The sequence below is a fragment of the Macaca nemestrina genome, chromosome 13, assembly GCF_043159975.1.
Source record: "Macaca nemestrina isolate mMacNem1 chromosome 13, mMacNem.hap1, whole genome shotgun sequence".
Lineage (NCBI taxonomy): Eukaryota > Metazoa > Chordata > Mammalia > Primates > Cercopithecidae > Macaca > Macaca nemestrina.
Window position 1 is genome coordinate 30,260,715 of NC_092137.1, and position 14,832 is coordinate 30,275,546.

Sequence of the window (14,832 nt, forward strand, 5' to 3'; positions counted from 1 at the left end):
CACGTCCGGAGCTGCCCCCGCGCCCTCCTCGCGCCCACTCCGCCGCGCTGGAGTCCGGGATGTACGCGGAGGGGGTTGTGAGGGGGAAGCGGCGCGTACGCGGAGTCCGGGCCGGTGCGGACGCGGAGTCCGGGCTGGTGTGAGTGAGCCCGTGTGCGCGTGGGAGAGCGGCGGGAGGGGGCCGGGCTCGGAGCCGCAGCGAACCACGGCCCCGGGAGCAGAGCCGAGCGCGCCCCCGAGCCGCCGCCAGCGCTGAAGCCATTCATGATTTTGGTGACGTTATTCCAGGAGTGGGCGAGGGAGGGCGGGGCCTCTCGGGGCCAAGCCCCGCCCCCGCCCCTATAAATACGGCTTCCCGGGTTCTTTGTGGGGCTGAGAGCTCAGTGGAGAGCGGGTAGTTGTGTCCGCCTTGCAGACGCTGCTGGCCGTGGGGCTGTCCTGGGAAGGCGGACGGCGAGCGCCAGGTGCCCGCACTAGGCCGCCTGCCGTGCCTGTCTGCGCCCGTGTCATCCTCACTCGGGACGCAGGGACCGTTTTTAAATCACAGGGGCGTGTGTCAGCCTGCCCTAGGACTTCATGTCTATATATTTCCCCATTCACTGGTGAGTACCCTGCGCCTGCGGCGGGCGTCCGTCTGGCGGCGGTGGCTGCGGGTCCGGGCGCCTGCTTCGTGCCGGCTCCGGGTGCGAGGGCAGCCGGCGGCGCGGGCGCTCAGCGCTAACCCGCCGCCCGAGCCCGCGCAGGAGTCAACATCAAGGTTGCAAAGGTGGGGGTGGGGGGAGGGGGTGCTGAGAACATCCAGACAAAGGACGTGAACTCGGAGCCCTCACCCAAGTGACGGCCGGAGGGTTTGTATTGGTTGGCGGGGGAGCCAGGGGTCACGTGTGAATCCCCCCCCCCGGTGAAACCCCCCTATGCGGAGAGCTGCAGGAGGCGCGCGCCCCGCTTGGCGCAGGGGGGCTCCTGCTCTTCCCGGGCCCCTCCTCTTTTTCTTTTTGTTTGCATGCAAGTCTCAACGTCGAGGCCGGCTGCAGCGGGGCTGAGCTGGTGCAGCCGCCGGGTTTGCAGAGCTCCGGGGGGTGGGGGGCGGGAAACGCTCTCCCCACGCGTAACCCCACTAAAGCCACAAGCAGCAGGGCACACACTGCAGCCTCTCAACCCCTGCCCTCTCCGTGGCCCCAAAAACCGACGCACAGTGGTGGGGACCGGGACTGGGAGCAGCCGCCTTCGCTGTGCTGTGGGGGAAGGAGCTCGGGCCGGGCGCGGGGCGTCGGAGGTTTGCCCCGGACTAGGGATCGGAGCCGGGAGGGCTGCAGAGAGAGGCAGGCCCCTGGCTGCTGGGACTTCCTTGCCGGCGGTTTCTTCCTTCCTGCGCTGGGTTAGACGAGAAGCGGCCGGGGGCGAGCGCTGGCGGCCCCGGAGCGCGCTCTCAGGTGCGGACGTGGGGAGCTCGGCCCCGAGTCTCTGGCAGGCGCTGAGCGAAGGGAAACCCGGCGCAAGCGTCGGCGGGGTCCGGCCTGGCCCAGGAAGCGGAAAGTTCATGCTTCTCGCTTCAACTTTTCGGGCCGGCGCCACAGCCCCGAGCGAAGAAGAGCCGCCCGTACGTCAGGCTCTTCGCCCTGTGGGCGCTCTTCTGGCTCCTTTCTTTGGAGGTCGCCAACAGCCTTTCCAGGATCCGGGAGGAAACTGCCTTTGCAGGGGCCAGCTCCCGAACCTAAACTTGGCCCCAAAGCCCCGCATCTTCTTAGTCTCCCCGCCCCCATCCCAGCCTGTCAGTGTTTAGAGAGGGGACTGAACTTCCCTCTCTCAACAGTTCAAGTTCCCCCACCCCGAGGCTTGTGTACCCTTCTTGTGGGTGCCCCTCCCTTGCCTCTCCCTAGGTGCCTTATTATACGTGAGGCTTTAAAGGCTGTTAGAGGCTTTGTGCCTTTGGCTGCTCAAAATTTACCAAGGTGGGTGCTTGGGCCCATTAGAAGTATTATGGGAAATTAAGATTTAAGATTATTTCATCGATTAGCACTTTGTAGCTTGCAGTGCTTTTGTGCAGACATTAACCCTTAACCTAACTGTGAGGTATGCACTGTTAGCATCAGAGTAACAGACAAACAGGACACTTGTGGCTCAGAGAAGTTACAGGACTTGTTCAAGATCACACAGCTCTTGAGGGGCAGAGCCTAGAACCTATTGTTTCTGTTCCTAACCATACAATTGAAGAGGAATCTGGTACCCCTGTTTCCTTAGATATCCCCCCTCAAAACAAAAAAACATTTTTGTTTTAAACCGTATGCACAGGCACGGTGGTGGAAAGCGTTGGGTGCTGTGTAGCAGGTACCTGGATTTGGTGCTTATGTTCAGCATTATGTGCACAGGATCCTATATGTGCCCAGAGCTTGTGCAAGGATAACGGAATATTCGTATCCTGCTTAGAGAGTACAAGGCACTTTTACATGTCAGCCATCGGTGGGCCAACTTGGCCCCTCTGGAAATTTCCTTTGCAATCAGAGTCGGGTATCCTTAAGGCTTTTAATCCAGGGGATGTTTTTCAAGCTTCGAGCAAGCAGCTGCTGTGTCTGGGGCTAGAGAAAGGGGTTGGATGGCAGATGTGAAACTTGCAGAAAAGCTGACCCCTTGGGCTTTAAGTGGAGCATTTTGCTAAAAGGAGCACCAGAGAGACAGAAATTTAGGAAAGCTGTATGATTGGACTTTGTTTCCCTCCAGTTGACCTGTTATTGCTATTATGTAATAATAATATATAGAGTTCCCCTTTGGAAAATTCATGTGAGGATTATTTTTATTCTTAGTTGGAGAGGTGAAGGGAGATGTGGTTGAATTGGTTTTAATATAGACAGATGGACTCAGCTACCTATTGTTTTGGTTTTTCTTTTTTTTTTTTTTTTTTTTTTTGAGACAGAGTCTGGCTCTGCCGCCCAGGCTGGAGTGCAGTGGCCGGATCTCAGCTCACTGCAAGCTCCGCCTCCCGGGTTCACGCCATTCTCCTGCCTCAGCCTCCCGAGTAGTTGGGACTACAGGCGCCGCCACCGCGCCCGGCTAGTTTTTTGTATTTTTTAGCAGAGACGGGGTTTCACTGTGTTAGCCAGGATGGTCTCGATCTCCTGACCTCGTGATCCGCCCGTCTCGGCCTCCCAAAGTGCTGGGATTACAGGCTTGAGCCACCGCGCCCGGCCTGTTTTGGTTTTTCTAGTTCTGTCATTTGAAGAAACATTCGGGGTCCCTCTGTGCCAGTGGGGACTAGAGTATAAGAGAGGAGAGAAGAGGTTTGCCTGAGAGGTCTGCAGACAATGAGCTTTGTCTGTTGGGGCTGAGCCCTGGGGCTGTGGGCTTGCAAGGCACTTCCTCAGGGTGTGAGCTTGTTTTTCTGCAAGTTCTGTTTTGAACACCTCTCTTCCTGTCTCCAGACAGTCCCCTGATCCCATAGCAGTGAATGCATGAAGAGTTAGGAATGTGAAAGTGCATATGTTTGTTGACTTTTGGTCTGGGTTTCTTGGCAGCCCTGACTATCTGAGATCGGCCGAGATGACTGAGGTGATGATGAACACCCAGCCCATGGAGGAGATCGGCCTCAGCCCCCGCAAGGATGGACTTTCCTACCAGGTGAGTAAGTCCTGGCTTCCCTCTTGACTCTTTAGAGCCTAGTGGCTTTTGTTGGGGGTGGGGACAGACTTGGTTTTGCATCCCAGTGTCACTTGTAAGAGCCATGGACTGTGGCAGAGTCCCCTAATGCCAGTAAGCCTCAGTTTCTTCATCTGTAAAATGGGACAACATCGTTCTTATCTTCTAAGATTGCGGTAAAGATTCACCATGACGGTGACCAGTGGATGTGTAGAAGGCATTCGTAGTCTGGGACAGATAAGGGCTCAGCAAGCATTAGCCATTGTGATGAATTAACCCTACTGGCTCTGTGAACTTTCCCATTCACCGCAGCAAAGGAGCAAGTGATTTGTGTAGTCGATTGAGACCAGAACTTTCCTTCCCAGCCATGCCTGGGGTAGTAGAAGCATTGCTGTCGGGGGCTTCTGCAGAAGGGTGGTCTGGTGGGGATAGCCATGTCCAATGCTGCTTTCTTCCTTGGGCTGATTGTTGACCTGTTGATTCAGAGTTAACATTCAAACCACTTAGAGAGGAAGAGATTTTCCCCAAAGGGAGGCTAGCTCAGGGATGTTATTGCTGGGATCTTGCTTGGAGATCATCCTGTGTGGTGGATCCAAAATGCACAAGGACCACAAAAAGGGACCGGAGTGAGCCCTCTGGACTCTCACCCCAGCCCTCTTCTGTGGCTTGCCCTGCTGCCTCTCTACTGCCCCTGGGATGGGGGGGCGGGGGCAGTGGAGCACCTGCAGTTCCCTCTGGGCTGTGAGCTGGTTTAGGGCTTTGGAGGAGAGTTCCTATGTTGTTAAACTGGGGAGAGGGAGGAGTCTGTTCTTAAGGAAGACCTTGGGGCTAGGGAAGTTGTGTAGGATGGCCAGCCCGGGGAAGTCGAAAGGGAGTGTGATGGGTCCATGCTACAGACGTGAAGGTATGGCCACTGCACGCCAAGTACTCTACAGACGCTACCTTGCTCACACCTCACCACGGCTCCCAGGTGGGGATCCTCACCCTGTTCACAGATGAGGAAATGGCTCAGCCTGAGTCAGTGACTTGGGTCTGTCTAACCCCAGAGCCTTGTCCTTCTGATGTATTGTTTATCCACACCATGGCTTGGTTCCACTAGGGTCTAGGTTGACTCTGGCTGGTCATTCCTGAGAACTGTTCCAGGGACATTTATTTTGTAAATTAACAAAACAAAACAAAACAAATAGAAAGCCAGGGAGCCAGAGTGGGTGCCATGGAGGGAGAGTAATCAGATAGAACCAAGCTAAAAGCTCAGGCAGGCTCACATGACTTCAGACACACTTGGGAGGCTAAGGAGGCCCCTTTGTTTTGTCTGTGTTGGCAGTCTTGCTGACTGGAAATAAGTAGCCATTAGCCTGAAGGGGGTGTATGGGGCAAGGGGGAACTCTCTTTCCTACCGTTTGACTTTTCTACCCTCCTCCCCCAGAGTGGGTCTGAGGAATACAATTGAGGGCCCCCCAACCTGGTGGGAGGGGTAGAAGTTTCCTGGCCCACCAGCTAGGGGGTTTTGGGTAGCAGTTTCCAAGCCCCTGAGTCAGACTGAATCTCTGTGGTTACAGGTGAGGTTCTCTTTCGGTTCTGGGTTTTTAGATTTCCATCACAGAACCTTTCCAAATGCAGTCATCTGTTCGTCTTGTGTGTGCTTTTCATATTTTCCTTTTAAACACATCCCAGGATAAACGGCCAGACCCTATAGGGCAGTTTTCTCAATGCTTCAAGTCCTTCAGGCCATTCTGCGGGACCTGAGACTCAGGGCAGGTAATGAGGGAGGAAGGAGCTGGGGGAGGAAGGCCACACTGGGGCTGCAAGGGCAGGAGGAAAATAAAATCGCCTCTGGGTGCCTGACACATCTTGGCACTGCCTGAGCAAAGGATCCTCAAATCTTCCCTCGTGGTGCTGGACTGAGGGCCCAGTTCTCAGAGCCCCCTCCCAGGAAATGTGTCTGCTGCCTTGATGGGGACCACTCCCCAGTTCCAAAATATCTTACTTGGAACTTCAAAGCACTCTGGTCACAATTTTTCACAACTTTTCTGATTTCAGAAAGGTCTCATGGTTGCCTGGTGAAGAGGAAAGGGAGATTGTAGTATTCAACCTTGCAATATTTAGGGGCACTTTCCCTGTGCAACCTGCTGTGCTGGCCTCTGTGCCCAGGGTCCAGGACCCTTGTAAGAACCCAGCATCTACATAAACATCCGGAACACAGGTGGTGCAGTCAGTCCAGGTGTGGGACATACAGAAGCTACAGTGAGTCCAGGCATTGACAGCAACAATGAAATCCAACTGACGGAATCAGAGGGAGGGCAGACTGGGGCTGGGCTTTGAAAGAAAATTAGGACTTTGAGAGGGCAGCTCCATCTCTAAGGTAATGTTCTTATACCTTCAGACACCCCTGGGCTCGCCCCTGTTTATGCCGGGGGCAGGGCTGTGCAGTGAGCTGGTCTGACAATTGCTGTGTGACAGATATTCTCTGCGCCCACTCAAAGCTAGTGCCATCCAATTAGACACATTCCCACCAGAGCTCTGGGGATTGGCTGGGACTGGCGCTTGGCTGGAGCCCCTTCCCTGTGCCTGCTCCGGCTGGGCTCAGGGCTGGGGGCAGGAGATCTCGGAGCTCTATTCTTGGCGTTCCTCCTAAGGATAATAATAGTACGTGACTTTTACGGAGACCTGCTTTTCTAAGGAACTGAGAATGGGAAGGAGACATCAGTCCAGACTTGGCAGATGAAATAGGATCTCAGGCTTGTGATTTGACCTTGAAAACAAAGTCATCAAATAAATGGCACATTGGACTTCGTCAGTCACTTCCCCACCTTGCAGATCTACCGAGAATGAAGCTTTCCTGATTTCTCTGTACCAGATGTGGCCTTTCTTTTAATGCCTGTGGCATTTTATACTTACCAATGATGCCGCGCTGCTTCAAGGATATGGGTTCTGCTTTACCTTCTCTTTGCCTAGGTCCTCGAAGGCAAGGGAGGACTTATCTTCATCTTTGTACCCCACCCCCACCCAAGGTGCCTAAGTGCTGTAAGTGGGCGGTGATTATTTCCATAAAGTGGAGTCTCCTAATTCTAAAGCTGGCCACCTTCTCTTCTGCCTTAGCTTCTGGAAAGGGCCTGCTCAGGCTCATGCCTACCAAGGTTTCAGAGAGATGCCCTTTTAATCCCCTGAAAGATTCAAGGAAGCCCTAGCTGCTGTCCTGGGGCAGTTAGGGCTGTGTTGCGGGTTGGTGCCTTGTTTTGCAGTAACATTCATTTGGAGAGGCAGTTCAGCAAGGGAAATCCACGTGTGCACATTCACTTGACATGAATTGTGACACCCTGTGGGGTGGGTGAGTAAATGGTTACTAGAAAGTGTGAGTACATTTTGGGCAGGCGGGCTGTGGGTGGCGGCCAGCTAACCAGCTGAGTGGGAGGCTCTCCAGCAGGATGTTGATTTCCCTGATGGCAGCAGCTCCCTCCCCACCTCCATCCAGCCTGTGGAACAGGAATTTCTGCTGCCCCGGTGCCTTCTTCCTCACCCTAATTCAAGGAAGCAAGTCAGCGGCTGCTTCCTTGTCTCCAGGGACTCTTAAAAATATGGTGTTGGGGAATGCCTCTGCAACTGGGTCTCCTTCAATGCTGTGCCCGAATTGGCCTGGGCTTTGTCTGGGGAAGGGTCCTGGGAGTTTACCTGTGAGCACCCACACTGCCTCCACCCGAGGGCACTGGGACCCTGGCCTTGCTACTCTAACTTCCTCAGCACAGCAGCCAAGGCTTCTAGAGTTTCATCACCCCAGCTAAGGTCTAGATACAGATGTGGCTCCTTGGTTTTCATTTAAAACTGTTCCTTCTAAAGCACCTGGACCAAAGTCTGAGCACATTATCCCTCCTCAGGCTCTTTAAGCTTCTTTAATCAGCAACATCCCTTCCTGGCTGCCCTTTGATTCCTTCTGCTTTTATTCTTGGTCACATCCCCCTCCATTTGACATCCGTCAGTCAGGCAAGCATCGGGCTCCCCTCCTCAGGGCAGCGAGGGAGGATGCTCTGGGAGGGAGGAAGCCAGGAGGAGCCATTTCTTCACACAGCACAGTGCTCCTGTGCACCACTCATTCCCTTTGATAAACAGAGCTGAGAGCTTCCTGCATTCCCACGTGGGAGGGAGTGATGTCCTGGTGCTTTCTGTGGTAGGGAAGAGCAGGCTAGGGGGCTGATCTCTCTTGCCTCAGCCTTAGTATTTGCCTTGTGCAGTTTGAGAGCCTCAGCTATGGCCCTGCATTGAGGAGTGGTCTGAAGGACCACTGAGGGTGGACGGCCAGCCTCTCCCGGCACAGGATCTCATGCCCCTTTATCTCTCAGGTCCAGAAATAGCCACCTCATTTCTCTCACTCCTCCCTCCTCCCCACTCTTTTTTTTTTTTTTTTTTTTGAGATGGAGTCTTGCTCTGTCGCCCAGGCTGGAGTGCAGTGGCGCGATCTCTGCTCACTACAACCTCCACCTCCTGGGTTCAAGCGATTCTCCTGCCTCAGCCTCCCGAGTAGCTGGGACTACAGGAGTGCGCCACCACGCCCGGCTAATTTTTTGTATTTTTAGTAGAGACGAAATCTCTCCATGTTGGCCCTTCTCACTCTTTGTCAGAAGCAGCACTCGTCTCTCAAAGAACAGGCTCAATTTCATCGCTGAAGTTAGGCGGTATCTCGGAAACCCCTTCTCTTTGCTCACATCTCTGCTGAGCTTCTCTTGATGGAGACCTCCTGAGCCTGGCTTCACTCTACCGGTTCTACCTGGGTGGAATGTGTGTGTGGAAACAGGTGGCGGGTTAAGCCCTTGAGAAGGTTTCTGGTCTGTGGCCTCTGTCCCCCACCAGCTCACGAGGCCATTCTGGGCATAACGCATCCATTCTCTCTGCCTCCTCATTAGCCGTCTCATTGGTTACTCCCAGCTGTAGTACCCCACATGTCCTCAAGAGTTTGGGAGGCGCTGCTGAGCAGCTACACGCAAGTCCCATGGTCGCCAGGAAACATCTTTCACAATGTCAGACTTAAAAGGCCTCAGTAGTCCCTGGAGAGACATAGAGCTAAAATTCCAAAACATTTGGCAGGAGGCATCCAGCCACGGACACATGTTCCTGGAATTGCAACAACTTTTTTTTCTCCTATCCCTACTCCCTCCACCCGCCTCTCTCCTTGATAAAAATCGTAGGAATGGGATGTAGGACAGGCAGTTAGGGCCACTGGTCTCAAAAGCACAAATCATGTATTTCTCTGAGTGGCACTGGGCCCGTGTCTGCACATTCTGCCTCTATGTGAGTCATTGTTCACCTTGTTCAGAGCAAGTCTACTTTGTGTGAGGATCCATCACCTTTCCTCTTACACTACCCTGCAGACGGCTGGAATTACACCCATGGGGCTTTCCTCCTGCCCCCCATGAGCCCCCCGGTCACAACAGTGAGTCTGTAGCCTGGCCAGGGAGAGAACAAGCTTTCTTCACTTTCCCAGCCAACACGTTGCATACTAGGGCCATACATCCCAGCCTCTTCTCAAGGGGCCTGTGTGGGGCCTGATGCCTCTCTCTCCAAGAGGTTATGTGTTCACCTCTCTGCTGAGCCAGGCGCTGTGTCTTAGACTGCTCTTTGTTTCTAAGACGCTGGGCACAGTGTCCTACAAATAGTTGCTTAATGAGCCTGGATGATGGATCGGCCCTTCCTCTCTCCCCGTCCTGCACTGAGAATCCTTTTATCTTGGCAGTCTCAGGAAGCCAGTTTTTATAGGATCAGCATTTTCTCTCAGTAGGCCCGGTCTCCCACGTTGGACAGAAAGGATGGTACTGTTAGGGAAAGGGATGAGTTTGGGTGGCGAATGTTGTGACTGTAGCCAAGAGCTATTCCTGGGTGTCTAGTAAATGTCCTGAAATGATCTTGCAGGCCTGAGTCCTGAAGTAATCCTCAGAGGATATGAAGACAGGCCCTCATTCACACAGGGCTTAGACTAGCTGGGGCTTCATTCCTTCCCAGTCTAGTAGCTTCTGTACTGCCTCTGCCTGCCTCTCACCTCGCCACCTGCCCTTCCCTTGTCCTCAAGCGCAGCTCAGGAAGGCGTTGTTATCAGCACATCAAATCCTCTGCTTCCTTCCTGGGCTGAGGGAGGGCCCCTTATTACACAGGCCCATCTTGAAAAACAATTTAAATTTACCCAAAGCTTTCTCCAAACTGTTTTCAAGCTAGCATTTTAACCTCAAGGAAACTTTGGGAGCCCCCTGAAGCCCCCTCTCTGGTGGACTTAATTGCCTCGCACCGGCAGTAGCTTATTTAGGTAAACTGTGTGGAAGAGACCCCAAGCATTTAGCTGAAACTCATCCACTCCTTGCCTCCTCAGCCAGGAATTTGATTTGAACCAATGGGAAGGAAAGTTCTGGATTTCTCACATAAAATGGAATTGGTCTGAGCAAAGAGGGCACTCATAAATTTCAGTACAGATACAGTTGGTGTCTAAGCCTGACTTTCTCCTAACTTGATTTGGTGGTTCCCAAACAGAATTTAAAATATATCATGAATTCATCTTCCACCTTTTCTTAGGAGAGCTTAAAGCACTTGTTCAAACTGGATTTAAGAGCTATCCTTGGCTTTCCCAATTTCTCAGCATTTTCACTAGATGTAGCCCTGCATACAAGCCCTAATTTAGTAGGTGGCCTTGAGGTCAGCCACTTATCCCCATGGATATAGGCAGTGGTGCCAGCCCACATCCACCAACACACACGTTCACACACACAACTGTAAGGGCAGATGGGGGCTAATAAGTGGTTGTTTTAGATTAGCGTTTTAATTATAGGAAATTTTTCCTTCCCTTTCCCTCTTTGTTGGCAATTTCATATTTTTATTGATAAAATATGTATTTTATTCTTTTTATGCTTACTTTTCCAATTTTAAAAGAAACATATACTCATTATGGAATTTTTGTTTTTATTTTCTTCCTTTCTTTCTTTCTTTCTTTTTTTTTTTTTGAGATGGAATTTTGCTCTTGTTGCCCAGGCTGAAATACAATGGCGCAATCTCCGCTCACTGCAACCTCCACCTCCCAGGTTCAAGGGAATCTCCTGCCTCAGCCTCTCGAGTAGGTGGGACTACAAGTGTGTGCCACCATGTTGGGCTAATTTTTGTATTTTTATGAGTAGAGATGGGGTTTCACAATGTTGGCCAGGCTGGTCTCGAATTCCTGCCCTCAAGTGATCCTCCCGCCTCAGCCTCCCAAAGTGCCAGGATTACGGGCAGGAGCCACCGCACCCGACCTATTTTCTTTCTTAAACTTTTTTGTTTTACAGTCACCACAATTTCACCATGCATAAATCACAATGGTTAACAATTTAGCATCTTTGCCTTCTTTCCCAGTGCACTTACGTTTTCATGTAGCCAGGATCACACATTGTTGTATTTTGCTGCTTTACTTAATGGCATCTAAGTCATTAGCACTATATCATGATAATTTATCTTAAAAATATTCCAAGCTATCATTTTTAATAACTGTGTAATATATCATAAAGTTAAAACATAATTTATCATTCAATGGTTGAAATGTTTAGGTTACATATATTTTCTCTTATAAATATGCAAATATGTATATAAAAATTTATATACAATTTTTTATAAATCCTTGTTCATACTTTATACTGTTTCCTTAGAATCGAGTCTGTGGAATAGGATTTCTTGAAAAAAGGTAAAAGTATGATTGTGTATATATACTGTTACATGTATGTTATTATTATAAAGGTAATATTTGTTCTTTTTTTTTTTTTTTGAGATGGAGTCTCACTCTGTGGCCCGGGCTGGAGTACAGTGGTGCAATCTCGGCTCACTGCAACCTCTGCCTCCCGGGTTCAAGTGATTCTCCTGCCTCAGCCTCCCGAGTAGCTGAGATTACAGTCCTGTGCCACGATGCCCGGCTAGTTTTTGTAGTTTTAGTAGAGACGAGGTTTTGCCATGTTGGCCAGGCTGGTCTCAAACTCCTGACCTCAAGTGATCCGCCCGCCTCAGCCTCCGAAGTGCTGGGATTACAGGCGTGAGCCACCACGCCTGGCCAATATTTATTCTTTATAGAAATTTAGGAAAATACAGAGACATGTGAAGAGAAAAAAATCCACACCCATATTTCTACCACTGAAACATTTTGGTATGTTTACTTTCAGTATTTTTCTATGCACTTATAGTTAAAAAAAAAAAATTGAGACCGTACTGTACATGCTGTAGTGGATCCCTTTTTCACTTAATATAATATCGTGACTATGTTCTTGTCATTTGGTTTTCTTTGTAAAATTCTGTTATGTAACATTTCTTAATGCTGAATATTTACGTTGTGGCATATTATGTTCTTACAAAGAACACTATTCTGAACATCATTTTACAGAAATCTCTGCACAGGTCTGATTCGTTTCTTTGGCATAAGTTCCTGGAAGTAGAATTACTGATTCAAAGAGATTCAGCATCATTAAGCCTCCTGATTATATGTTACCTTAAAAACAGAAAACATCAAAGAGTTTATCAAAATATAAACTCCCAGCATCGAAAGCTCTAGCAAATAGAATCTCCAGGGTAGAACATCTATAAAGACGGGATAATGGTAGAGCTTTTTGGATAGAGTCAGAAAGATATTTGGCTGTTTTAAAGTATTTAGGAGATATTGTACATCTTCCTATTGTTTGTTAATAACTTACTTCAAGCGTGATGGTAACAGTTGATGATGTTCAAGCAACATTTAGCCAGCATTGCAAAATAGCTCGTGATCATATTCTTGTCCCATAGTAGGTACACTGACACCCTCTGTGGATTTTTTTTTTTTTTTTTTTGAGACGGAGTCTCTCTCTGTCGCCCAGGCTGGAGTCAGTGGCCGGATCTCAGCTCACTGCAAGCCCCGCCTCCCGGGTTTACGCCATTCTCCTGCCTCAGCCTCCCGAGTAGCTGGGACTACAGGCGCCCGCCACCTCGCCCGGCTAGTTTTTTGTATTTTTTAGTAGAGACGGGGTTTCACCGTGTTAGCCAGGATGGTCTCGATCTCCTGACCTCATGATCCGCCCGTCTCGGCCTCCCAAAGTGCTGGGATTACAGGCTTGAGCCACCGCGCCCGGCCCCTCTGTGGATTAAAAATGTACGTGGATCAGCAATTGCTCAGCTTGTCTCCTTTATTCTATTAATGACATTGAGCATTGTGTAAACCATGTAAAATTACATTGTTCTGGAGACCCAAGAAGGTTCACCAGATGCATGCCTTGTCTCTGAACCAACTTGGCTTTCCTGGGGTTCCAGATCTGGCTCATGGATAACTCATGGTTGAGAAATACTCCTTCCCTGGAATTAAGGATGGGCTGGACTCTTTTTTTTTTTTTTTTGAGATGGAGTCTTGCTCTGTCGCCCGGGCTTGAGTGCAGTGACACGATCTCGACTCACTGCAACCTCTGCCTCCCTGGTTCAAGTGATTTTCCTGCCTCGGTCCCCTGAGTAGCTGGGATTATAGGCACCCACTGCATGCCTGACTAGTTTTTGCATTTTTAGTAGAGACAGGTTTCTCCATGTTGGCCAGGCTGGTTTCGAACTCCTGACCTCAATTGATCCACCTGCCTCAGCCTCCCAAAATTGCTGGAATTACAGGCATGAGCCACCACGCCCGGCCTGGGCTGGACTCTTAAAAGTAGATCTTAACATAATGGAAGTCTTGGACCCAGTGTCGAAGGGCCTTCTACCCAACAACTGTCCAAGAGTCTAGGTGATTTACAACACATAGCCCAGGCCAGTGCTCCGGCAGGGTCCACATACTCCTGATGGTTTACAAAGTTCATTTAGGTGTTATACAGACAGCTTGAAAAATGTAAGACAAGTTTTCCATTATGTAGTGGTAGATTTTTAAACAAGGATGTTTTAAACAAATGAGTGAAGGAAAACTAAGACATGTATGTGGACACAACAGGAATGATGAAGGCGGTGTCACGAGGCTGAGACATACCAGCTCAAATGAGTGTGAAATTCCACAGCACAATCCTTTTAGGATCCTCTAAAATCTGTATCTCTTTGGTCATGTGCCCCTCAGGTATGACAGTTGAAGCATCAGGAACCTTCCTGACTGTTTTCATTGGCAGTTGAGTGTTAGAGATTTGTATGCCAAATTACTTCTTAATAATGCTTGTACTACCTCACATTTTAACAAAATGTTAAAATGGGAGGACAGCTGCCCCTGGGGTTCACGGACACTTTCCAAAGGACATGACAGCAGGGAGGGTTTTCAGGAAATCCATTTCCACATCTTAAGCCTTCTTCTCTTGCTTTTTGCAAATTGCATTTCCTGAAGACTAGCTTCACCTGCTTCCTTGTCCTACCTTTCCTTCAAAACTGCCCTTCTTCCCCTTTACAAGAGAACCTGTCGCAATTCAACTCACTATCACAGTAAGAAACCTTCATTAAAGCCGGATGTGTGGCTCACACTTATAATCCCAGCACTTTGAGAGGCTGAGGTGGGCGGATTGCTTGAGCTCAGGAGTTTGAGACCAGCCTGAGCAACACAGGGAAACCCCATCTCTACAAAAAAAAAAAAAAAAAAAAAAAAAGCGCCAGGCATGGTGGCGTGCACCTGTAGTCCCAGCTACTTGAGGGGCTGGGTTGGGAGGATCGCTGGAGCCTAGGAGGTGGAGGCTGCAGTGAGCTAAGATCGCATCACTACACTCCAGCCTGGGTAAAAGTGTGATCCTGTCTCAAACAAACAGAAAAAAAAAGAAACCTCAATAAAAATTTACCTTTGTGTTTAATAATTATTTGTGCTATGTTCGTTGATCAGTTATATACTAAGAGCTACAATAAACCAATCCAGAATTTGTAAATTAACAAAGCCTTAAGGTCATAGGACATTTTTTTAAATGTCAATGTATATGCATAAATACATCTTTTTATTGTAGAGAAGTATGAAAAGCTAATGTTGAAAAACTTTCAAACATAAAAATATATGACATTAAGAAAAAATTATGTGGAGAAGTACCATGGAAATACAGTTTTACGTAGAGAAGGTAAGAATACAAGATTTGACTTAAGAGCTTGTTCTTGAGTTTTTTAATAGGTCATGGTTGCTGTTAAATTCTTACGGTATGTGTAATCCACTGAGTACGTTTAAAAGAGTGGGATGTATATTTGGTTTTAAAACGTTAATATTTATAATATATCGGGGTTTTAGAAGATGTGAAAGGAGACAGAGTTGTT

The 14,832-nt window shown here is 49.5% G+C and overlaps 1 protein-coding gene across 1 annotated transcript in view; it reads left to right on the top strand.

Moving 5' to 3' along the window:
• Positions 1-365: 365 nt before the first annotated feature.
• LOC105479707 (LBH regulator of WNT signaling pathway) overlaps positions 366-14,832 on the top strand; it is a 29,129-nt gene continuing 14,662 nt past the window's right edge. Inside the window, exons 1-2 of the mRNA XM_011737861.3 lie at positions 366-602; positions 3,510-3,612. Of these exons, the coding sequence (XP_011736163.1) occupies positions 577-602; positions 3,510-3,612 (129 nt within the window). The 5' untranslated portion in view covers positions 366-576. The remainder of the gene's footprint in view (positions 603-3,509; positions 3,613-14,832) is intronic.